Raw genomic sequence first — 26,554 nt, forward strand, 5'->3', positions numbered from 1 at the left:
AGCTGCAACTACAGCTTTTGCCTCCACGGGATCAACTGCACAGTCCAGCACTGATTCAGCTGCCACCACAGGGACCACTGGCGTTTCATCAAGCTCTGAGAATCCCAGCTCAACACCGATAAGCACTCAGACATCTGGCTCGCCCTCCACCCCAGTGACAACAGCCATGCAAGGCACAGACTCTTCCACTCAGACAACTGGCAAGGAAACTGCAAGTACAGCTTTCGCCTCCACAAGCTCAACTGCACAGGCCAGCACTAGTTCAGTTGCCACCACAGGGACCACTGATATTTCATCTGCAGCAGCCACAACCTCCGCCCAACTCACAGAGACGTCCAAGCCATCCACAGTCCAACCAAGCACTTCAGCAAGCTCTGAGAAGCCCAGTTCTGCACCAGTAAGCACTGGCTCTCAAACAACTGGCAAGGAAACAGCAAGTACTGCTTTCGCCTCCACGGGGTCAACTGCACAGTCCAGCACTGCTTTAGCTGCCACCACGGGGACCACTGGATTTTCATCTGCGGCATCCACAACCTCCGCCCAAGTCACAGAGACGTCCAAGTCAACAACAGTCCAACCAAGCACTTCAGCAAGTTCTGAGGAGCCCAGCTCGGCACCAGTAAGCACTGGCACTCAAACAACTGGCAAGGAAACAGCAAGTACAGCTTTCGTCTCCACGGGCTCAAGTGCACAGTCCAGCACTGCTTCAGCTGCCACCACGGGGACAACTGGCATTTCATCTGCGCCAGCCACAACCTCCGCCCAAGTCACAGAGACGTCCAAGCCATCCACAGTGCAACCAAGCACTTCAGCAAGCTCTGAGAAGCCCAGCTCAGCGCCGATAAGCACTCAGACATCTGGCTCGCCCTCCACCCTGGTGACGATGACCACGCAAGAGGTCGCTTCTTCCACGCAAACGACAGGCAAGACAGCTGCAACTACAGCTTTTGCCTCCACGGGGTCAACTGCACAGTCCAGCACTGCTTCAGCTGCCACCACAGGGACCACTGGCGTTTCATCAAGCTCTGAGAATCCCAGCTCAACACCGATAAGCACTCAGACATCTGGCTCGCCCTCCACCCCAGTGACGACAGCCATGCAAGGCACAGACTCTTCCACTCAGACAACTGGCAAGGAAACTGCAAGTACAGCTTTCGCCTCCACAAGCTCAACTGCACAGGCCAGCACTAGTTCAGTTGCCACCACAGGGACCACTGATATTTCATCTGCAGCAGCCACAACCTCCGCCCAACTCACAGAGACGTCCAAGCCATCCACAGTCCAACCAAGCACTTCAGCAAGCTCTGAGAAGCCCAGTTCTGCACCAGTAAGCACTGGCTCTCAAACAACTGGCAAGGAAACAGCAAGTACTGCTTTCGCCTCCACGGGGTCAACTGCACAGTCCAGCACTGCTTTAGCTGCCACCACGGGGACCACTGGATTTTCATCTGCGGCATCCACAACCTCCGCCCAAGTCACAGAGACGTCCAAGTCAACAACAGTCCAACCAAGCACTTCAGCAAGTTCTGAGGAGCCCAGCTCGGCACCAGTAAGCACTGGCACTCAAACAACTGGCAAGGAAACAGCAAGTACAGCTTTCGTCTCCACGGGCTCAAGTGCACAGTCCAGCACTGCTTCAGCTGCCACCACGGGGACAACTGGCATTTCATCTGCGCCAGCCACAACCTCCGCCCAAGTCACAGAGACGTCCAAGCCATCCACAGTGCAACCAAGCACTTCAGCAAGCTCTGAGAAGCCCAGCTCAGCGCCGATAAGCACTCAGACATCTGGCTCGCCCTCCACCCTGGTGACGATGACCACGCAAGAGGTCGCTTCTTCCACGCAAACGACAGGCAAGACAGCTGCAACTACAGCTTTTGCCTCCACGGGGTCAACTGCACAGTCCAGCACTGCTTCAGCTGCCACCACAGGGACCACTGGCGTTTCATCAAGCTCTGAGAATCCCAGCTCAACACCGATAAGCACTCAGACATCTGGCTCGCCCTCCACCCCAGTGACGACAGCCATGCAAGGCACAGACTCTTCCACTCAGACAACTGGCAAGGAAACTGCAAGTACAGCTTTCGCCTCCACAAGCTCAACTGCACAGGCCAGCACTAGTTCAGTTGCCACCACAGGGACCACTGATATTTCATCTGCAGCAGCCACAACCTCCGCCCAACTCACAGAGACGTCCAAGCCATCCACAGTCCAACCAAGCACTTCAGCAAGCTCTGAGAAGCCCAGTTCTGCACCAGTAAGCACTGGCTCTCAAACAACTGGCAAGGAAACAGCAAGTACTGCTTTCGCCTCCACGGGGTCAACTGCACAGTCCAGCACTGCTTTAGCTGCCACCACGGGGACCACTGGATTTTCATCTGCGGCATCCACAACCTCCGCCCAAGTCACAGAGACGTCCAAGTCAACAACAGTCCAACCAAGCACTTCAGCAAGTTCTGAGGAGCCCAGCTCGGCACCAGTAAGCACTGGCACTCAAACAACTGGCAAGGAAACAGCAAGTACAGCTTTCGTCTCCACGGGCTCAAGTGCACAGTCCAGCACTGCTTCAGCTGCCACCACGGGGACAACTGGCATTTCATCTGCGCCAGCCACAACCTCCGCCCAAGTCACAGAGACGTCCAAGCCATCCACAGTGCAACCAAGCACTTCAGCAAGCTCTGAGAAGCCCAGCTCAGCGCCGATAAGCACTCAGACATCTGGCTCGCCCTCCACCCTGGTGACGATGACCACGCAAGAGGTCGCTTCTTCCACGCAAACGACAGGCAAGACAGCTGCAACTACAGCTTTTACCTCCACGGGGTCAACTGCACAGTCCAGCACTGCTTCAGCTGCCACCACAGGGACCACTGGCGTTTCATCAAGCTCTGAGAATCCCAGCTCAACACCGATAAGCACTCAGACATCTGGCTCGCCCTCCACCCCAGTGACGACAGCCATGCAAGGCACAGACTCTTCCACTCAGACAACTGGCAAGGAAACTGCAAGTACAGCTTTCGCCTCCACAAGCTCAACTGCACAGGCCAGCACTAGTTCAGTTGCCACCACAGGGACCACTGATATTTCATCTGCAGCAGCCACAACCTCCGCCCAACTCACAGAGACGTCCAAGCCATCCACAGTCCAACCAAGCACTTCAGCAAGCTCTGAGAAGCCCAGTTCTGCACCAGTAAGCACTGGCTCTCAAACAACTGGCAAGGAAACAGCAAGTACTGCTTTCGCCTCCACGGGGTCAACTGCACAGTCCAGCACTGCTTTAGCTGCCACCACGGGGACCACTGGATTTTCATCTGCGGCATCCACAACCTCCGCCCAAGTCACAGAGACGTCCAAGTCAACAACAGTCCAACCAAGCACTTCAGCAAGTTCTGAGGAGCCCAGCTCGGCACCAATAAGCACTGGCACTCAAACAACTGGCAAGGAAACAGCAAGTACAGCTTTCGTCTCCACGGGCTCAAGTGCACAGTCCAGCACTGCTTCAGCTGCCACCACGGGGACAACTGGCATTTCATCTGCGCCAGCCACAACCTCCGCCCAAGTCACAGAGACGTCCAAGCCATCCACAGTGCAACCAAGCACTTCAGCAAGTTCTGAGGAGCCCAGCTCGGCGCCAGTAAGCACTGGCACTCAAACAACTGGCAAGGAAACAGCAAGTACAGCTTTCGTCTCCACGGGCTCAAGTGCACAGTCCAGCACTGCTTCAGCTGCCACCACGGGGACAACTGGATTTTCATCTGCGGCATCCACAACCTCCGCCCAAGTCACAGAGACGTCCAAGTCAACAACAGTCCAACCAAGCACTTCAGCAAGTTCTGAGGAGCCCAGCTCGGCACCAGTAAGCACTGGCACTCAAACAACTGGCAAGGAAACAGCAAGTACAGCTTTCGTCTCCACGGGCTCAAGTGCACAGTCCAGCACTGCTTTAGCTGCCACCACGGGGACAACTGGCATTTCATCTGCGCCAGCCACAACCTCCGCCCAAGTCACAGAGACGTCCAAGCCATCCACAGTGCAACCAAGCACTTCAGCAAGCTCTGAGAAGCCCAGCTCAGCGCCGATAAGCACTCAGACATCTGGCTCGCCCTCCACCCTGGTGACGATGACCACGCAAGAGGTCGCTTCTTCCACGCAAACGACAGGCAAGACAGCTGCAACTACAGCTTTTGCCTCCACGGGGTCAACTGCACAGTCCAGCACTGCTTCAGCTGCCACCACAGGGACCACTGGCGTTTCATCAAGCTCTGAGAATCCCAGCTCAACACCGATAAGCACTCAGACATCTGGCTCGCCCTCCACCCCAGTGACGACAGCCATGCAAGGCACAGACTCTTCCACTCAGACAACTGGCAAGGAAACTGCAAGTACAGCTTTCGCCTCCACAAGCTCAACTGCACAGGCCAGCACTAGTTCAGTTGCCACCACAGGGACCACTGATATTTCATCTGCAGCAGCCACAACCTCCGCCCAACTCACAGAGACGTCCAAGCCATCCACAGTCCAACCAAGCACTTCAGCAAGCTCTGAGAAGCCCAGTTCTGCACCAGTAAGCACTGGCTCTCAAACAACTGGCAAGGAAACAGCAAGTACTGCTTTCGCCTCCACGGGGTCAACTGCACAGTCCAGCACTGCTTTAGCTGCCACCACGGGGACCACTGGATTTTCATCTGCGGCATCCACAACCTCCGCCCAAGTCACAGAGACGTCCAAGTCAACAACAGTCCAACCAAGCACTTCAGCAAGTTCTGAGGAGCCCAGCTCGGCACCAGTAAGCACTGGCACTCAAACAACTGGCAAGGAAACAGCAAGTACAGCTTTCGTCTCCACGGGCTCAAGTGCACAGTCCAGCACTGCTTCAGCTGCCACCATGGGGACAACTGGCATTTCATCTGCGCCAGCCACAACCTCCGCCCAAGTCACAGAGACGTCCAAGCCATCCACAGTGCAACCAAGCACTTCAGCAAGCTCTGAGAAGCCCAGCTCAGCGCCGATAAGCACTCAGACATCTGGCTCGCCCTCCACCCTGGTGACGATGACCACGCAAGAGGTCGCTTCTTCCACGCAAACGACAGGCAAGACAGCTGCAACTACAGCTTTTGCCTCCACGGGGTCAACTGCACAGTCCAGCACTGCTTCAGCTGCCACCACAGGGACCACTGGCGTTTCATCAAGCTCTGAGAATCCCAGCTCAACACCGATAAGCACTCAGACATCTGGCTCGCCCTCCACCCCAGTGACGACAGCCATGCAAGGCACAGACTCTTCCACTCAGACAACTGGCAAGGAAACTGCAAGTACAGCTTTCGCCTCCACAAGCTCAACTGCACAGGCCAGCACTAGTTCAGTTGCCACCACAGGGACCACTGATATTTCATCTGCAGCAGCCACAACCTCCGCCCAACTCACAGAGACGTCCAAGCCATCCACAGTCCAACCAAGCACTTCAGCAAGCTCTGAGAAGCCCAGTTCTGCACCAGTAAGCACTGGCTCTCAAACAACTGGCAAGGAAACAGCAAGTACTGCTTTCGCCTCCACGGGGTCAACTGCACAGTCCAGCACTGCTTTAGCTGCCACCACGGGGACCACTGGATTTTCATCTGCGGCATCCACAACCTCCGCCCAAGTCACAGAGACGTCCAAGTCAACAACAGTCCAACCAAGCACTTCAGCAAGTTCTGAGGAGCCCAGCTCGGCACCAGTAAGCACTGGCACTCAAACAACTGGCAAGGAAACAGCAAGTACAGCTTTCGTCTCCACGGGCTCAAGTGCACAGTCCAGCACTGCTTCAGCTGCCACCACGGGGACAACTGGCATTTCATCTGCGCCAGCCACAACCTCCGCCCAAGTCACAGAGACGTCCAAGCCATCCACAGTGCAACCAAGCACTTCAGCAAGCTCTGAGAAGCCCAGCTCAGCGCCGATAAGCACTCAGACATCTGGCTCGCCCTCCACCCTGGTGACGATGACCACGCAAGAGGTCGCTTCTTCCACGCAAACGACAGGCAAGACAGCTGCAACTACAGCTTTTGCCTCCACGGGGTCAACTGCACAGTCCAGCACTGCTTCAGCTGCCACCACAGGGACCACTGGCGTTTCATCAAGCTCTGAGAATCCCAGCTCAACACCGATAAGCACTCAGACATCTGGCTCGCCCTCCACCCCAGTGACGACAGCCATGCAAGGCACAGACTCTTCCACTCAGACAACTGGCAAGGAAACTGCAAGTACAGCTTTCGCCTCCACAAGCTCAACTGCACAGGCCAGCACTAGTTCAGTTGCCACCACAGGGACCACTGATATTTCATCTGCAGCAGCCACAACCTCCGCCCAACTCACAGAGACGTCCAAGCCATCCACAGTCCAACCAAGCACTTCAGCAAGCTCTGAGAAGCCCAGTTCTGCACCAGTAAGCACTGGCTCTCAAACAACTGGCAAGGAAACAGCAAGTACTGCTTTCGCCTCCACGGGGTCAACTGCACATTCCAGCACTGCTTTAGCTGCCACCACGGGGACCACTGGCGTTTCATCTGCGGCATCCACAACCTCCGCCCAAGTCACAGAGACGTCCAAGTCAACAACAGTCCAACCAAGCACTTCAGCAAGTTCTGAGGAGCCCAGCTCGGCGCCAGTAAGCACTGGCACTCAAACAACTGGCAAGGAAACAGCAAGTACAGCTTTCGTCTCCACGGGCTCAAGTGCACAGTCCAGCACTGCTTCAGCTGCCACCACGGGGACAACTGGCATTTCATCTGCGCCAGCCACAACCTCCGCCCAAGTCACAGAGACGTCCAAGCCATCCACAGTGCAACCAAGCACTTCAGCAAGCTCTGAGAAGCCCAGCTCAGCGCCGATAAGCACTCAGACATCTGGCTCGCCCTCCACCCTGGTGACGATGACCACGCAAGAGGTCGCTTCTTCCACGCAAACGACAGGCAAGACAGCTGCAACTACAGCTTTTGCCACCACGGGGTCAACTGCACAGTCCAGCACTGCTTCAGCTGCCACCACAGGGACCACTGGCGTTTCATCAAGCTCTGAGAATCCCAGCTCAACACCGATAAGCACTCAGACATCTGGCTCGCCCTCCACCCCAGTGACAACAGCCATGCAAGGCACAGACTCTTCCACTCAGACAACTGGCAAGGAAACTGCAAGTACAGCTTTCGCCTCCACAAGCTCAACTGCACAGGCCAGCACTAGTTCAGTTGCCACCACAGGGACCACTGATATTTCATCTGCAGCAGCCACAACCTCCGCCCAACTCACAGAGACGTCCAAGTCAACAACAGTCCAACCAAGCACTTCAGCAAGTTCAGCTTTTACCTCGACGGGGTCAACTGCACAGTCCAGCACTACTTCAGCTGCCACCACGGGGACCACTGGCGTTTCATCTGCGGCATCCACAACCTCCGCCCAAGTCACAGAGACGTCCAAGCCATCCACAGTCCAACCAAGCACTTCAGCAAGCTCTGAGAAGCCCAGTTCTGCACCAGTAAGCACTGGCTCTCAAACAACTGGCAAGGAAACAACAAGTACTGCTTTCGCCTCCACGGGATCAACTGCACAGTCCAGCACTGCTTTAGCTGCCACCACGGGGACCACTGGCGTTTCATCTGCGGCATCCACAACCTCCGCCCAAGTCACAGAGACGTCCAAGCCATCCACAGTCCAACCAAGCACTACAGCTTTTGCCTCCACGGGGTCAACTGCACAGTCCAGCACTGCTTCAGCTGCCACCACAGGGACCACTGGCGTTTCATCAAGCTCTGAGAATCCCAGCTCAACACCGATAAGCACTCAGACATCTGGCTCGCCCTCCACCCCAGTGACGACAGCCATGCAAGGCACAGACTCTTCCACTCAGACAACTGGCAAGGAAACTGCAAGTACAGCTTTCGCCTCCACAAGCTCAACTGCACAGGCCAGCACTAGTTCAGTTGCCACCACAGGGACCACTGATATTTCATCTGCAGCAGCCACAACCTCCGCCCAACTCACAGAGACGTCCAAGCCATCCACAGTCCAACCAAGCACTTCAGCAAGCTCTGAGAAGCCCAGTTCTGCACCAGTAAGCACTGGCTCTCAAACAACTGGCAAGGAAACAGCAAGTACTGCTTTCGCCTCCACGGGGTCAACTGCACAGTCCAGCACTGCTTTAGCTGCCACCACGGGGACCACTGGATTTTCATCTGCGGCATCCACAACCTCCGCCCAAGTCACAGAGACGTCCAAGTCAACAACAGTCCAACCAAGCACTTCAGCAAGTTCTGAGGAGCCCAGCTCGGCACCAGTAAGCACTGGCACTCAAACAACTGGCAAGGAAACAGCAAGTACAGCTTTCGTCTCCACGGGCTCAAGTGCACAGTCCAGCACTGCTTCAGCTGCCACCATGGGGACAACTGGCATTTCATCTGCGCCAGCCACAACCTCCGCCCAAGTCACAGAGACGTCCAAGCCATCCACAGTGCAACCAAGCACTTCAGCAAGCTCTGAGAAGCCCAGCTCAGCGCCGATAAGCACTCAGACATCTGGCTCGCCCTCCACCCTGGTGACGATGACCACGCAAGAGGTCGCTTCTTCCACGCAAACGACAGGCAAGACAGCTGCAACTACAGCTTTTGCCTCCACGGGGTCAACTGCACAGTCCAGCACTGCTTCAGCTGCCACCACAGGGACCACTGGCGTTTCATCAAGCTCTGAGAATCCCAGCTCAACACCGATAAGCACTCAGACATCTGGCTCGCCCTCCACCCCAGTGACGACAGCCATGCAAGGCACAGACTCTTCCACTCAGACAACTGGCAAGGAAACTGCAAGTACAGCTTTCGCCTCCACAAGCTCAACTGCACAGGCCAGCACTAGTTCAGTTGCCACCACAGGGACCACTGATATTTCATCTGCAGCAGCCACAACCTCCGCCCAACTCACAGAGACGTCCAAGCCATCCACAGTCCAACCAAGCACTTCAGCAAGCTCTGAGAAGCCCAGTTCTGCACCAGTAAGCACTGGCTCTCAAACAACTGGCAAGGAAACAGCAAGTACTGCTTTCGCCTCCACGGGGTCAACTGCACAGTCCAGCACTGCTTTAGCTGCCACCACGGGGACCACTGGATTTTCATCTGCGGCATCCACAACCTCCGCCCAAGTCACAGAGACGTCCAAGTCAACAACAGTCCAACCAAGCACTTCAGCAAGTTCTGAGGAGCCCAGCTCGGCACCAGTAAGCACTGGCACTCAAACAACTGGCAAGGAAACAGCAAGTACAGCTTTCGTCTCCACGGGCTCAAGTGCACAGTCCAGCACTGCTTCAGCTGCCACCACGGGGACAACTGGCATTTCATCTGCGCCAGCCACAACCTCCGCCCAAGTCACAGAGACGTCCAAGACATCCACAGTGCAACCAAGCACTTCAGCAAGCTCTGAGAAGCCCAGCTCAGCGCCGATAAGCACTCAGACATCTGGCTCGCCCTCCACCCTGGTGACGATGACCACGCAAGAGGTCGCTTCTTCCACGCAAACGACAGGCAAGACAGCTGCAACTACAGCTTTTGCCTCCACGGGGTCAACTGCACAGTCCAGCACTGCTTCAGCTGCCACCACAGGGACCACTGGCGTTTCATCAAGCTCTGAGAATCCCAGCTCAACACCGATAAGCACTCAGACATCTGGCTCGCCCTCCACCCCAGTGACGACAGCCATGCAAGGCACAGACTCTTCCACTCAGACAACTGGCAAGGAAACTGCAAGTACAGCTTTCGCCTCCACAAGCTCAACTGCACAGGCCAGCACTAGTTCAGTTGCCACCACAGGGACCACTGATATTTCATCTGCAGCAGCCACAACCTCCGCCCAACTCACAGAGACGTCCAAGTCAACAACAGTCCAACCAAGCACTTCAGCAAGTTCAGCTTTTACCTCGACGGGGTCAACTGCACAGTCCAGCACTACTTCAGCTGCCACCACGGGGACCACTGGCGTTTCATCTGCGGCATCCACAACCTCCGCCCAAGTCACAGAGACGTCCAAGCCATCCACAGTCCAACCAAGCACTTCAGCAAGCTCTGAGAAGCCCAGTTCTGCACCAGTAAGCACTGGCTCTCAAACAACTGGCAAGGAAACAACAAGTACTGCTTTCGCCTCCACGGGATCAACTGCACAGTCCAGCACTGCTTTAGCTGCCACCACGGGGACCACTGGCGTTTCATCTGCGGCATCCACAACCTCCGCCCAAGTCACAGAGACGTCCAAGTCAACAACAGTCCAACCAAGCACTTCAGCAAGTTCTGAGGAGCCCAGCTCGGCGCCAGTAAGCACTGGCACTCAAACAACTGGCAAGGAAACAGCAAGTACAGCTTTCGTCTCCACGGGCTCAAGTGCACAGTCCAGCACTGCTTCAGCTGCCACCACGGGGACAACTGGCATTTCATCTGCGCCAGCCACAACCTCCGCCCAAGTCACAGAGACGTCCAAGCCATCCACAGTGCAACCAAGCACTTCAGCAAGCTCTGAGAAGCCCAGCTCAGCGCCGATAAGCACTCAGACATCTGGCTCGCCCTCCACCCTGGTGACGATGACCACGCAAGAGGTCGCTTCTTCCACGCAAACGACAGGCAAGACAGCTGCAACTACAGCTTTTGCCTCCACGGGGTCAACTGCACAGTCCAGCACTGCTTCAGCTGCCACCACAGGGACCACTGGCGTTTCATCAAGCTCTGAGAATCCCAGCTCAACACCGATAAGCACTCAGACATCTGGCTCGCCCTCCACCCCAGTGACGACAGCCATGCAAGGCACAGACTCTTCCACTCAGACAACTGGCAAGGAAACTGCAAGTACAGCTTTCGCCTCCACAAGCTCAACTGCACAGGCCAGCACTAGTTCAGTTGCCACCACAGGGACCACTGATATTTCATCTGCAGCAGCCACAACCTCCGCCCAACTCACAGAGACGTCCAAGCCATCCACAGTGCAACCAAGCACTTCAGCAAGCTCTGAGAAGCCCAGCTCAGCGCCGATAAGCACTCAGACATCTGGCTCGCCCTCCACCCTGGTGACGATGACCACGCAAGAGGTCGCTTCTTCCACGCAAACGACAGGCAAGACAGCTGCAACTACAGCTTTTGCCTCCACGGGGTCAACTGCACAGTCCAGCACTGCTTCAGCTGCCACCACAGGGACCACTGGCGTTTCATCAAGCTCTGAGAATCCCAGCTCAACACCGATAAGCACTCAGACATCTGGCTCGCCCTCCACCCCAGTGACGACAGCCATGCAAGGCACAGACTCTTCCACTCAGACAACTGGCAAGGAAACTGCAAGTACAGCTTTCGCCTCCACAAGCTCAACTGCACAGGCCAGCACTAGTTCAGTTGCCACCACAGGGACCACTGATATTTCATCTGCAGCAGCCACAACCTCCGCCCAACTCACAGAGACGTCCAAGCCATCCACAGTCCAACCAAGCACTTCAGCAAGCTCTGAGAAGCCCAGTTCTGCACCAGTAAGCACTGGCTCTCAAACAACTGGCAAGGAAACAGCAAGTACTGCTTTCGCCTCCACGGGGTCAACTGCACAGTCCAGCACTGCTTTAGCTGCCACCACGGGGACCACTGGATTTTCATCTGCGGCATCCACAACCTCCGCCCAAGTCACAGAGACGTCCAAGTCAACAACAGTCCAACCAAGCACTTCAGCAAGTTCTGAGGAGCCCAGCTCGGCACCAGTAAGCACTGGCACTCAAACAACTGGCAAGGAAACAGCAAGTACAGCTTTCGTCTCCACGGGCTCAAGTGCACAGTCCAGCACTGCTTCAGCTGCCACCACGGGGACAACTGGCATTTCATCTGCGCCAGCCACAACCTCCGCCCAAGTCACAGAGACGTCCAAGCCATCCACAGTGCAACCAAGCACTTCAGCAAGCTCTGAGAAGCCCAGCTCAGCGCCGATAAGCACTCAGACATCTGGCTCGCCCTCCACCCTGGTGACGATGACCACGCAAGAGGTCGCTTCTTCCACGCAAACGACAGGCAAGACAGCTGCAACTACAGCTTTTGCCTCCACGGGGTCAACTGCACAGTCCAGCACTGCTTCAGCTGCCACCACAGGGACCACTGGCGTTTCATCAAGCTCTGAGAATCCCAGCTCAACACCGATAAGCACTCAGACATCTGGCTCGCCCTCCACCCCAGTGACGACAGCCATGCAAGGCACAGACTCTTCCACTCAGACAACTGGCAAGGAAACTGCAAGTACAGCTTTCGCCTCCACAAGCTCAACTGCACAGGCCAGCACTAGTTCAGTTGCCACCACAGGGACCACTGATATTTCATCTGCAGCAGCCACAACCTCCGCCCAACTCACAGAGACGTCCAAGTCAACAACAGTCCAACCAAGCACTTCAGCAAGTTCAGCTTTTACCTCGACGGGGTCAACTGCACAGTCCAGCACTACTTCAGCTGCCACCACGGGGACCACTGGCGTTTCATCTGCGGCATCCACAACCTCCGCCCAAGTCACAGAGACGTCCAAGCCATCCACAGTCCAACCAAGCACTTCAGCAAGCTCTGAGAAGCCCAGTTCTGCACCAGTAAGCACTGGCTCTCAAACAACTGGCAAGGAAACAACAAGTACTGCTTTCGCCTCCACGGGATCAACTGCACAGTCCAGCACTGCTTTAGCTGCCACCACGGGGACCACTGGCGTTTCATCTGCGGCATCCACAACCTCCGCCCAAGTCACAGAGACGTCCAAGTCAACAACAGTCCAACCAAGCACTTCAGCAAGTTCTGAGGAGCCCAGCTCGGCGCCAGTAAGCACTGGCACTCAAACAACTGGCAAGGAAACAGCAAGTACAGCTTTCGTCTCCACGGGCTCAAGTGCACAGTCCAGCACTGCTTCAGCTGCCACCACGGGGACAACTGGCATTTCATCTGCGCCAGCCACAACCTCCGCCCAAGTCACAGAGACGTCCAAGCCATCCACAGTGCAACCAAGCACTTCAGCAAGCTCTGAGAAGCCCAGCTCAGCGCCGATAAGCACTCAGACATCTGGCTCGCCCTCCACCCTGGTGACGATGACCACGCAAGAGGTCGCTTCTTCCACGCAAACGACAGGCAAGACAGCTGCAACTACAGCTTTTGCCTCCACGGGGTCAACTGCACAGTCCAGCACTGCTTCAGCTGCCACCACAGGGACCACTGGCGTTTCATCAAGCTCTGAGAATCCCAGCTCAACACCGATAAGCACTCAGACATCTGGCTCGCCCTCCACCCCAGTGACGACAGCCATGCAAGGCACAGACTCTTCCACTCAGACAACTGGCAAGGAAACTGCAAGTACAGCTTTCGCCTCCACAAGCTCAACTGCACAGGCCAGCACTAGTTCAGTTGCCACCACAGGGACCACTGATATTTCATCTGCAGCAGCCACAACCTCCGCCCAACTCACAGAGACGTCCAAGCCATCCACAGTCCAACCAAGCACTTCAGCAAGCTCTGAGAAGCCCAGTTCTGCACCAGTAAGCACTGGCTCTCAAACAACTGGCAAGGAAACAGCAAGTACTGCTTTCGCCTCCACGGGGTCAACTGCACAGTCCAGCACTGCTTTAGCTGCCACCACGGGGACCACTGGATTTTCATCTGCGGCATCCACAACCTCCGCCCAAGTCACAGAGACGTCCAAGTCAACAACAGTCCAACCAAGCACTTCAGCAAGTTCTGAGGAGCCCAGCTCGGCACCAGTAAGCACTGGCACTCAAACAACTGGCAAGGAAACAGCAAGTACAGCTTTCGTCTCCACGGGCTCAAGTGCACAGTCCAGCACTGCTTCAGCTGCCACCACGGGGACAACTGGCATTTCATCTGCGCCAGCCACAACCTCCGCCCAAGTCACAGAGACGTCCAAGCCATCCACAGTGCAACCAAGCACTTCAGCAAGCTCTGAGAAGCCCAGCTCAGCGCCGATAAGCACTCAGACATCTGGCTCGCCCTCCACCCTGGTGACGATGACCACGCAAGAGGTCGCTTCTTCCACGCAAACGACAGGCAAGACAGCTGCAACTACAGCTTTTGCCTCCACGGGGTCAACTGCACAGTCCAGCACTGCTTCAGCTGCCACCACAGGGACCACTGGCGTTTCATCAAGCTCTGAGAATCCCAGCTCAACACCGATAAGCACTCAGACATCTGGCTCGCCCTCCACCCCAGTGACGACAGCCATGCAAGGCACAGACTCTTCCACTCAGACAACTGGCAAGGAAACTGCAAGTACAGCTTTCGCCTCCACAAGCTCAACTGCACAGGCCAGCACTAGTTCAGTTGCCACCACAGGGACCACTGATATTTCATCTGCAGCAGCCACAACCTCCGCCCAACTCACAGAGACGTCCAAGCCATCCACAGTCCAACCAAGCACTTCAGCAAGCTCTGAGAAGCCCAGTTCTGCACCAGTAAGCACTGGCTCTCAAACAACTGGCAAGGAAACAGCAAGTACTGCTTTCGCCTCCACGGGGTCAACTGCACAGTCCAGCACTGCTTTAGCTGCCACCACGGGGACCACTGGATTTTCATCTGCGGCATCCACAACCTCCGCCCAAGTCACAGAGACGTCCAAGTCAACAACAGTCCAACCAAGCACTTCAGCAAGTTCTGAGGAGCCCAGCTCGGCACCAGTAAGCACTGGCACTCAAACAACTGGCAAGGAAACAGCAAGTACAGCTTTCGTCTCCACGGGCTCAAGTGCACAGTCCAGCACTGCTTCAGCTGCCACCACGGGGACAACTGGCATTTCATCTGCGCCAGCCACAACCTCCGCCCAAGTCACAGAGACGTCCAAGCCATCCACAGTGCAACCAAGCACTTCAGCAAGCTCTGAGAAGCCCAGCTCAGCGCCGATAAGCACTCAGACATCTGGCTCGCCCTCCACCCTGGTGACGATGACCACGCAAGAGGTCGCTTCTTCCACGCAAACGACAGGCAAGACAGCTGCAACTACAGCTTTTGCCTCCACGGGGTCAACTGCACAGTCCAGCACTGCTTCAGCTGCCACCACAGGGACCACTGGCGTTTCATCAAGCTCTGAGAATCCCAGCTCAACACCGATAAGCACTCAGACATCTGGCTCGCCCTCCACCCCAGTGACGACAGCCATGCAAGGCACAGACTCTTCCACTCAGACAACTGGCAAGGAAACTGCAAGTACAGCTTTCGCCTCCACAAGCTCAACTGCACAGGCCAGCACTAGTTCAGTTGCCACCACAGGGACCACTGATATTTCATCTGCAGCAGCCACAACCTCCGCCCAACTCACAGAGACGTCCAAGTCAACAACAGTCCAACCAAGCACTTCAGCAAGTTCAGCTTTTACCTCGACGGGGTCAACTGCACAGTCCAGCACTACTTCAGCTGCCACCACGGGGACCACTGGCGTTTCATCTGCGGCATCCACAACCTCCGCCCAAGTCACAGAGACGTCCAAGCCATCCACAGTCCAACCAAGCACTTCAGCAAGCTCTGAGAAGCCCAGTTCTGCACCAGTAAGCACTGGCTCTCAAACAACTGGCAAGGAAACAACAAGTACTGCTTTCGCCTCCACGGGATCAACTGCACATTCCAGCACTGCTTTAGCTGCCACCACGGGGACCACTGGCGTTTCATCTGCGGCATCCACAACCTCCGCCCAAGTCACAGAGACGTCCAAGTCAACAACAGTCCAACCAAGCACTTCAGCAAGTTCTGAGGAGCCCAGCTCGGCGCCAGTAAGCACTGGCACTCAAACAACTGGCAAGGAAACAGCAAGTACAGCTTTCGTCTCCACGGGCTCAAGTGCACAGTCCAGCACTGCTTCAGCTGCCACCACGGGGACAACTGGCATTTCATCTGCGCCAGCCACAACCTCCGCCCAAGTCACAGAGACGTCCAAGCCATCCACAGTGCAACCAAGCACTTCAGCAAGCTCTGAGAAGCCCAGCTCAGCGCCGATAAGCACTCAGACATCTGGCTCGCCCTCCACCCTGGTGACGATGACCACGCAAGAGGTCGCTTCTTCCACGCAAACGACAGGCAAGACAGCTGCAACTACAGCTTTTGCCTCCACGGGGTCAACTGCACAGTCCAGCACTGCTTCAGCTGCCACCACAGGGACCACTGGCGTTTCATCAAGCTCTGAGAATCCCAGCTCAACACCGATAAGCACTCAGACATCTGGCTCGCCCTCCACCCCAGTGACAACAGCCATGCAAGGCACAGACTCTTCCACTCAGACAACTGGCAAGGAAACTGCAAGTACAGCTTTCGCCTCCACAAGCTCAACTGCACAGGCCAGCACTAGTTCAGTTGCCACCACAGGGACCACTGATATTTCATCTGCAGCAGCCACAACCTCCGCCCAACTCACAGAGACGTCCAAGTCAACAACAGTCCAACCAAGCACTTCAGCAAGTTCAGCTTTTACCTCGACGGGGTCAACTGCACAGTCCAGCACTACTTCAGCTGCCACCACGGGGACCACTGGCGTTTCATCTGCGGCATCCACAACCTCCGCCCAAGTCACAGAGACGTCCAAGCCATCCACAGTCCAACCAAGCACTTCAGCAAGCTCTGAGAAGCCCAGTTCTGCACCAGTAAGCACTGGCTCTCAAACAACTGGCAAGGAAACAACAAGTACTGCTTTCGCCTCCACGGGATCAACTGCACAGTCCAGCACTGCTTTAGCTGCCACCACGGGGACCACTGGCGTTTCATCTGCGGCATCCACAACCTCCGCCCAAGTCACAGAGACGTCCAAGTCAACAACAGTCCAACCAAGCACTTCAGCAAGTTCTGAGGAGCCCAGCTCGGCGCCAGTAAGCACTGGCACTCAAACAACTGGCAAGGAAACAGCAAGTACAGCTTTCGTCTCCACGGGCTCAAGTGCACAGTCCAGCACTGCTTCAGCTGCCACCACGGGGACAACTGGCATTTCATCTGCGCCAGCCACAACCTCCGCCCAAGTCACAGAGACGTCCAAGCCATCCACAGTGCAACCAAGCACTTCAGCAAGCTCTGAGAAGCCCAGCTCAGCGCCGATAAGCACTCAGACATCTGGCTCGCCCTCCACCCTGGTGACGATGACCACGCAAGAGGTCGCTTCTTCCACGCAAACGACAGGCAAGACAGCTGCAACTACAGCTTTTGCCTCCACGGGGTCAACTGCACAGTCCAGCACTGCTTCAGCTGCCACCACAGGGACCACTGGCGTTTCATCAAGCTCTGAGAATCCCAGCTCAACACCGATAAGCACTCAGACATCTGGCTCGCCCTCCACCCCAGTGACAACAGCCATGCAAGGCACAGACTCTTCCACTCAGACAACTGGCAAGGAAACTGCAAGTACAGCTTTCGCCTCCACAAGCTCAACTGCACAGGCCAGCACTAGTTCAGTTGCCACCACAGGGACCACTGATATTTCATCTGCAGCAGCCACAACCTCCGCCCAACTCACAGAGACGTCCAAGTCAACAACAGTCCAACCAAGCACTTCAGCAAGTTCAGCTTTTACCTCGACGGGGTCAACTGCACAGTCCAGCACTACTTCAGCTGCCACCACGGGGACCACTGGCGTTTCATCTGCGGCATCCACAACCTCCGCCCAAGTCACAGAGACGTCCAAGCCATCCACAGTCCAACCAAGCACTTCAGCAAGCTCTGAGAAGCCCAGTTCTGCACCAGTAAGCACTGGCTCTCAAACAACTGGCAAGGAAACAACAAGTACTGCTTTCGCCTCCACGGGATCAACTGCACAGTCCAGCACTGCTTTAGCTGCCACCACGGGGACCACTGGCGTTTCATCTGCAGCAGCCACAACCTCCGCCGAAGTCACAGAGATGTCCAAGTCAACAACAGTCCAACTAAGCACTTCAGCAAGTTCTGAGGAGCCCAGCTCGGCGCCCGTAAGCACTCAGACCTCTGGCTCACCCTCCACCCCGTTGACGACTGTCACTCAAGAGACCACGGGAACCACCGATGTTTCATCTGTAGCAGCAACAACCTCAGCCCAAGTCACAGAGACGTCTAAGCCAACAACAGTCCAACAAAGTACTTCAGCAAGCTCTGAGGAGCCCAGTTCGGCACCGGTCAGCGCTCCACAGGCCGGCACTGCTTCGGCTGGCACCACAGGGACTACTGGTGTTTCATCTGCCGCAGCGATGACTACAGCCCAAGTCACAGAGACGTCTAAGCCAACAACAGTCCAACCAAGCACTTCAGCAAGCTCTGAGAAGCCCAGCTCAGCGCCAGTTAGCACTCAGACTTCTGTCTCACCCTCGACCCTTGTGACGACGACCACGCAAGAGACCACTTCTTCGACGCAGACGACAGGCAAGACAACTGCAAGTACAGCTTTCGCCTCGACAGGGCCAATTCCACAGGTCAGCACTACTTCAGCTGAAACCACGGGGACCACAGGCATTTCATCTGCAGCAGCCACGACCTCAGCCCAAGTCACAGAGATGTCCAAGTCAACAACAGTCCAACCAAGCACTTCAGCAGGCTCTGAGGAGCCCAGCTCGGCGCCAGTAAGCACTCAGACATCTGGCTCGCCCTCCACCGTGATGACTACTGCCACGCATGAGACCATGGGGACCACTGGCATTACATCTGCAGCAGTCACGACGTCAGCCCAAGTCTCAGAGACGTCCAAGCTAACAACAGTCCAACGAAGCACTTCAGCAAGCTCTGAGGAGCCCAGTTCGGCGCCGGTAAGCACTCAAACCTCTGGCTCGCCCTCCACCCCAGTGACAATGTCCACGCAAGGCACTGCCTCTTCCACGCAGACGACTGGCAAACTAACTGCAAGTACAGCTTTCGCCTCCACGGGGCCAACTCCACAGGCAAGCACTGCTTCAGCTGCCACCATGGTGACCACCGGCGTTTCATTAGCGCCAGCCACGACTGAAGTCACAGAGACAGGACGCACGTCACCTCACTCAGCGAGCACAACTAAGGGGCCTATTTCCACACCAATTGTTTCTCAGTCTACATCTTCAACATCTCTCACTTCTACAACCTTTCCTCTTCCTGTCAGTAGCTCGACTACTAAAACTTTGATTACATCAACCCAATACTTTACATCGCCACAATCTCATCACTCAAGTCCCTCATCTGATGTTCCCACATCCACAAGTTTCACATCACAGACACATCCAACCACACAATTCTCAGAACCCACTAGTTCAAGTCAGTCACAGACTTCATCCACCAGAGTCACAAGTGCCATACCGACCGTCTCAGAAACGTCACCTGGAATCATTAGCACTTCCAAAGTCCCTCTTCACACATCCACTTCAGTGCAGTTCTCCACATCATCTTTTCATCCAACATCTTCTGATGCTACAACTACTTTGGTAACCTCTGGACAGTCCCACACCCAGTTCCCAACAGTCACCACTCAAAGTACTCCACCACCACAAAATTCATCTGTCACCTCAACCTCACACTTAACAACAACACCTGTGTGTCCAGAGGAGGAATGTCAGTGTAATGGCGCACCGTGTTCTTTCAATGCTACGTTAGGAAAATGTCAGTGTGACTGCAATGAAGATCTCACCTTTGGGAGCTCTTGTCAGTATGGTTTCAATGAAACCAATGTGATATTAGGTGAGTACTGCTGCTAAATTCTTAAGTATCCCAAATCTGGTTGATAAAATTGCATTTGTTTTGTGAATTATTTAATATTTTTATTTTTTTTTTACAGATAATAATGGAATTCCACCAAGGAAAGCAAATTTTTCACTGAGAATTATAAGGGATTTCAATTTGACAACCTCAGATAAAGCAGCTCTTATTGAGATTCTGGAAGAAGAGGTGTGCATGCTTACACTGTTATCACATTACAGTTTGTCTCAGTCGCTTTGGTGCTTTTCTCACATCACTATTAACATTTTCACAGCAGTTAGTGCATTTCTCAAAACAATTAGTGCAAACTGCAAAACCTAGTGGATGACCTGCAAAAGCACGTCACTTGCTCAAAATGGATAGTCCATTCCTCAAAAGCACGTATTCATGTCAATGAAACGTCAGTGTCATCAAAATTAGAAGTCTTGACACCATCGTTTATGAACAAGATAGTCAAATGGCTTTGTCATGTTTTCATTATGACAGTTCTCTCAGTGTTTTCCAATGCAAAAAAAGGTCAGAACTCGGTGACACTACCTGAACATGCTCAAGACAGCACTATACAGCACTTGCACAGCCATTTAAAAACTACAGTAAAGTTACACATTGCTGTAGTTAGGTGAGTAAGTGAGTACAAGACACTGAATACGTACATTTTTACTGTATGCTCTTTGCAATTCTACAGCATTGTGACAGTTCAACAATTTTGTATGTAATGACTCAAGCAATGAAATGAAGACTATTAGTTTTATTGGGAACGACTATTCAGCATTCATAAGTATAGTTCATTTTGACTGACATGACATAAGCAAATGATAATGTTAAAAAACAGCAGAGAATTGTATAAAAGCAACTGATACATGTCCAAAAGTATTTGCAATTTGTTCAGAGGAAGGAGAAATTGCTACTATGATGTGCACAAATGACTAAATGTTGTGGAGGTTGAACTAATAGTTATGAGAATTTTCATTCTGATCTGAAAAAAGCACCAAAGCGACTGAGAAAAACTGTAAACATCGCGCCAGGTGTTTGTGACCATTATATCCCCCAGAGACAAATAAATACTATTTTGTGATTGGCTGCCAAGGAGGTAGTAACCAAGCTAACTACCCACCATTATCGCTATCAATTACCAAAGAAAGTCGTGCAACAAACTGAACAAATCAACTGAACCTTTGTGTGCTATAATCCATGACTATTGCATACATACATGAATGGCATAAAGGGGATAAGTGGGATAACAGCCTGCACATGGTACCATATGGCCATTATCCCAAATGCCATTATTCATAATAATGATGTTTCTGATGTCTTGTGATTTTATGTGATTAATATGCACCTTTTCTTGTTGAAGCTCACACCTCTTTTCCGACAAGCTGATCCTCTGAGTTTCCAGGACTTCAGAATATTCAGATTAAGGTTGAATGTTTTTCTAATGTCACATTTCAGCTTTGAGAATTCCTCATATACCGTATGAATCCATTGTAATGTTGCTTTTTGTCACTGATTTGCCCATTTAATTTTTTATCCAGGCAAGGAAGTATTATTGCAGATGGTGTTGCACGATACAGGTATCACAACAATGAATCACAAATAAACTTCCTTAATGAACAGTTGGGATCAAAATTAGAAAGTGTTGTAACTCAACAAGGTGCTTTCAAAAACCTGAGTGAAGCTCTTGGAAATGTTGCCATTGAAGATCCAACACTCACAATGGCAGATACTGATATAAAGAGTAAGTGAACCAAGTAACAATTCCACTTCATTTGTGCATTCATCCATGTATAAGCTATACTGCATATTTAACAGTTAAATGTATTTTTTGTAGACCTTATGGATCTGAGGCCATACATTTCCTGCCACATAGAATTTAGTAACTACTCAATTGAGATTTCCGAAGGAGGCTGGAAATGTGTAGGATCTTGTTTTGCAAATCCCGGCTACTGTAATCAACATGGAGAGTGCTTCAATAAAAAGAGTGGGCCAGTTTGCCAGTAAGTAAATTGGTGGTGGTGGGGGAATGAGGTTCAGGGTTGGTGGTTGGTTAGAAAGGAAAACAAAACATGCATGAGGTGCCAGATAGTATGAATATGGGTGAACTAGTATACAGTAGTAGAAATTAGTAGAAGTAGAAATCTTTTTTTTATTATGTGTATCATTACTCTGTAATCTTACTGTATCATGTGTATCTCACTAATCAATACTGTCACGATACTGTTTTTGCCCACAATAACAATCATGATTCAGGAATTATGTAATCCCTCACACATTACAAAACATTAACCTATGATATATCAATATAAATGAAGAAAAAGACAAAACAAAAATAACTATGAATGTATTCACTGCATTTCACAACAGATTAAGTACTAAGTGCAGTTTAACTTAGTACCTCTTAAAAATCTACAAATACTACAAATGCATATTTTAATGTTTTCTGGACACATTTCAGTGTTTATGCTATGATGTTTATGCATGAATTTTATTTTTAGCAAAAAATATCAGTATTTGGTGGCAGCGTTGTGATAATGTATTACAAAAAGAAGTCATATGACATATTGCTGTGTTGACATTTTGTCCCATCCCTATTTCATACCCTGAATAATTTATTTTTAAACATTTTAAATTTGGCTGAAATTTTAAGAGATCCCAGGAACCTGAAAAAGTCTCACTAGGCATTCTCTTCCTATGTGCTCTCTGCCAGGTGTTTTGAGTCCTTCCTTGAGTCATACTATGGGCCGCAGTGTGATCTATTTCGCCGGGGAGTAGGATTCTATGCCATACTCTTTGGATGTCTGTCAGCAGGCCTACTCTTGCTCATAGTCATTGTAATTGTCATTGTGGTTCTACGTAGAGGCCATGGCAGATCATGGTACGTTTTGGGTTACGATTCAATGCCCATATTCTTCTTTGTTTTCCATAATGGTCACCACCTCCAATGTCTTGAACTGTATGTCCACTAGTCACTTTACATTTGTCTTCTGCCTCACTGTTTGCGTGCTGTATTAGCACATATGCACAACCCCTCCCTCCATGCCACATACATTCTTGCACTGTTGCACTGTTTGACTTACTCATTTGCACCATCACCATGACACTCATTTACACAGAGCACCTTACCTTACCTTACCTTATGCACTGAGAACCACAGGCTCAGTCCCTGCTTCAGTCATTGCAAGCGCACCTGATTGATTATTCACCCACTATGTGGATACTGTTTTTTAGAATTGATTTTGATTAAGTTTTATTTAGTATAATTTGTATTTTGTATATTTACTATATTCTTTATCTTCAACAGTCCTTATTGCTTAGTTGTGTTTTTTTATATTATATACTTTTAATTTCCCCTAGGGATCAATAAAGTATATCTATCTATCTATCTATCTATCTATCTATAATGATAAATAGAAATATCTGTAGGACTCCTATATTACTGATATCTATCTTACTGATCTAAATATGATGTACTGTCCAACAGTAAGCCAAAAATAATAATTGTAGTATTCCTACAATGTATTATCATTCATACATGATCATTCAAATATTTTTCACATTACAATACATTATATTATATATTAATAAACATACAGAATTACAAACAGACAGCACCATAAAATGAAAAGAAATGAAACATTTGGAATACTATGTTTAACTGTAAAACTGTTTCTGCACTAAAGGTTTGCAGACAAGAGGCTCACAAGTTTTGAAACCTTTGACGATGACGTGTTCAACTATTCAAATAGAGGTCTGTAATTTTATTTCTATATTTGCATTTGGTACATCTAAAATGATTTGTTAATTATTCATGTGTGATGATAAATTATGCATGTGTGTGTGTGTTTGTTTTTACAGGACATTATAGAAATTTTCTGGTTCGACTTCCAGGTAGACAAGATGGAGTGTACAGTATTGAAAACGACGTGTCTGTGTCAGATGAAATAAGCCGTGGAGTATTTCGGCCGCGCTTAGATCTGGTTGACACAACACTCGATGTAAGTCCTCAGCTATCTGTACAATTTCCTCTGCCTAGTGGTGAAGGCTAATATATTACTTCTATTTCAGTAACAGTTGGAGTAAAAACTCTACTGTCCTGTTGTTGGTGGCGTTCACCACTTGCCTACATACCAGAGCCACTGTTCTGCGCCACTCACCTACTGTCTCATGCCACTTGCCTACTTACCTGCACCACTTTCCAGGTCTATTGCGTTCCACACCTCTGTTCCATGCCACTTGCCTAATGTCCCATAGTGGGTCCCGTGCTATTCTCCTACTGTCTTACACCACTTGCCTACTGACCCACGCCTCTATCCCGTGCCACTTGCCAACTGTCCCACACCTCTGTCCCGTGCCAACTGCCAACTGCCTCTCTTCCATTTTCACCATCATCATAACAACAAAGTCCTTTTAGGCAAGTCCCTCCACTCGGCGGCCATATAACAACTTTTTGGGCACTCATCGGGCATTCTATTCAGCAGAAATGCGCGTGCGCAAGGCTTCACGACACTAATCTTGCTCCAGCGGCGAGTTCACAACACATGATTGGCAAAATGTCTTCACAACACACCATATGATTGGCTCAATGTATTCACCTCACACCATATGATTGGCTCAATGTATTCACATGTCGACGTTTTGCCGAGGAAGGGGTAGGATATGTGTAGACAAACTAACCCCATGCATTTCTATGGAGGAATTTTTGAGTGCTGTGTCTCCTCATTAGAAAGTCTCTGATAACAATCACACAGATACAGTACTTATTGACAGGTGTATAAAATACTGGTGTGTGCATGCATGTACACTGTGCGCGTAAGAATGTGCATGTTAGTGGATGGCTGGATGTATGAGTTTATGGAAATACTGACAAGTAAACACATACAACTAGAACGCCTAAAACTAATTTGGTCTCATATTACTTACAGATGAGGATAAACCGTCCAGACATGAGGGACATGAAGAACTTCAACCTAAAGCATTGATGCCAAAGACACCTCTATGTAACCTCAACATTATATATATATTTATTACCAACATTATATATATATTTATTATAGCCATAATTATTCTGGTCTAAGGTAACTACTAATACACAGCACATATTTATATTTACTCTAAACAACCTTCTGTAAACCAACTGTACTGTCTACGCTGCACTATATTTCTTGTCCTGTTTATGCACCTGTCTACTTTTTTGCACTACTGGTTAGATTAAAACTGCATTTCTTTGTTATTGTACTTGTACTCTGCACAATGACAATAAAGTTGAGTCTAATCTAATCTAATTATTATTACTGCAATTGTCTAAACTTTAAACAACTTCTCTCTCAGTATTTCTCTCCTTGACACACTTGAAAAACTGTTTTGGTAATGCACTATAAAAGTCTTTATTACTGTTACAACTAGGGATGTAACGGTATGAAAATGTAACCTCACACCCTGTTACCAGTACATAGTGACCAAAATTATCACGGTTTTCGGTATTATCACGGTATTTCTAAAAGTGTGTTCAATAGGTTCAGAAAGCACTGATAGGCCTATACAAGCTAAAATAGTTTCAAAAAGTTTCTTCATGTTTAATTGGCTATATGCTTATAGCTTAACTTACCCTACCATAACTTGGAGTTTGCTTTTTCTGTTATTTGGATCCAATGAGTGAGACCAAAGTAAGCGTTTGAAAAAAAACTTTAGGCTACTGTATTGTCCTCCTGATAACGTGAGTGGAATGGATTTAATGTGGACGCGAACATAAAAAGACGCAGAGTGGCTACATGATACAGTGCACATTTTGCGGTGAACATGTTCCGCCTTTTAAAATCAGGTGTAGCCTAATCCGAATTGTAGTTAAAACCATCAATTAGACAACAGAATCAGTAGGGTACCAGTTTTGTTTCATTGTACCAGGCCTACTGTATGTCAAAAGCAGGCTCGGATGAAGCTGGGAAGGATTAAACACACGGTTTCTACACCGCGGTAATCAACCGTGATAATTATGATATTTGAAAAGAAAACGGTAATTGTTATCGTCAACATTTTTATCGCGGTTTACCATTATACCGGTAATCGTTACATCCCTAGTTACAACCTTCTGTACCCTGAATGTCCCTAAAATTATATTTTAATTTTGCATATGTTTTGCACTTTTTGTGAAATATGAGAATATACACCTAGAAAAAACAGTTGTAAAACACTGGAAGGTTATTTTTTCATTTTAATATATTTTATATTATATATACTGTATATTTTAAAGTATGTTTAGCAAAATTCATTCTTCCAAATCACTGAAAACACACTTACAAAACCACTTTGCACACAGATAAAGTCACAAATAAACATTGCTCAGTGCACATTAGTATAGCAAGTAAACATTTTATTTACAATTAAAGTTATAATAAATATATTTACTTTTAGCAGCACACCCTGTTACCAGTACATTGACCTCTCAGGGTTAGGAAATGTGTCATTTATCTTTACATATATTTATATTAATTTATTTGGTAGACGCTTTCATCCAAAGTGGCTTACATGTTATCAGGGTGCGATTTGTGTAAAAACCAGAGGGGGGGTTGATTTTGAATAAGTTTGTAACCCCCCCCCCCCCCCCAAAAAAAAAGAATAAATAAATAAATAAATAAATAAATAAAAAATGAACGAACGATTCATAGCCTAGTAATGTCATGGCTAATAATACCCTATATTATTTTTGCCACCTTTGTAACATTTTAGTTTTAGTTTACCGTGGTGTATGACTTTAAACAGCGAGTGTGCTTGGTATGATGATCAGCTCCTCTAATGCAGGGTAGGACTACGTTTTGACAAGCATACAAATTCACCTTGTTCTTGCCCCATCTGAAATGACTTCTCTACTTTTGCTGCTTCCATCCTTTCTGTATTTG

At 50.6% G+C, this 26,554-nt stretch overlaps 1 protein-coding gene across 1 annotated transcript in view; it reads left to right on the forward strand.

Moving 5' to 3' along the window:
- The window catches only part of LOC121706905 (mucin-19), a 26,913-nt gene extending 1,975 nt beyond the window's left edge, over positions 1–24,938 (forward strand). The window contains exons 2-11 of the mRNA XM_042089034.1: positions 513–7,674; positions 9,403–19,646; positions 19,744–19,853; positions 21,019–21,083; positions 21,197–21,399; positions 21,493–21,658; positions 22,369–22,536; positions 23,342–23,409; positions 23,517–23,656; positions 24,584–24,938. Of these exons, the coding sequence (XP_041944968.1) occupies positions 513–7,674; positions 9,403–19,646; positions 19,744–19,853; positions 21,019–21,083; positions 21,197–21,399; positions 21,493–21,658; positions 22,369–22,536; positions 23,342–23,409; positions 23,517–23,656; positions 24,584–24,640 (18,383 nt within the window). The 3' untranslated portion in view covers positions 24,641–24,938. The remainder of the gene's footprint in view (positions 1–512; positions 7,675–9,402; positions 19,647–19,743; positions 19,854–21,018; positions 21,084–21,196; positions 21,400–21,492; positions 21,659–22,368; positions 22,537–23,341; positions 23,410–23,516; positions 23,657–24,583) is intronic.
- The last annotated feature ends 1,616 nt before the right edge of the window (positions 24,939–26,554 follow it).

This window comes from Alosa sapidissima, chromosome 4 (genome assembly GCF_018492685.1).
Source record: "Alosa sapidissima isolate fAloSap1 chromosome 4, fAloSap1.pri, whole genome shotgun sequence".
NCBI classification, from domain to species: Eukaryota; Metazoa; Chordata; class Actinopteri; order Clupeiformes; family Clupeidae; genus Alosa; species Alosa sapidissima.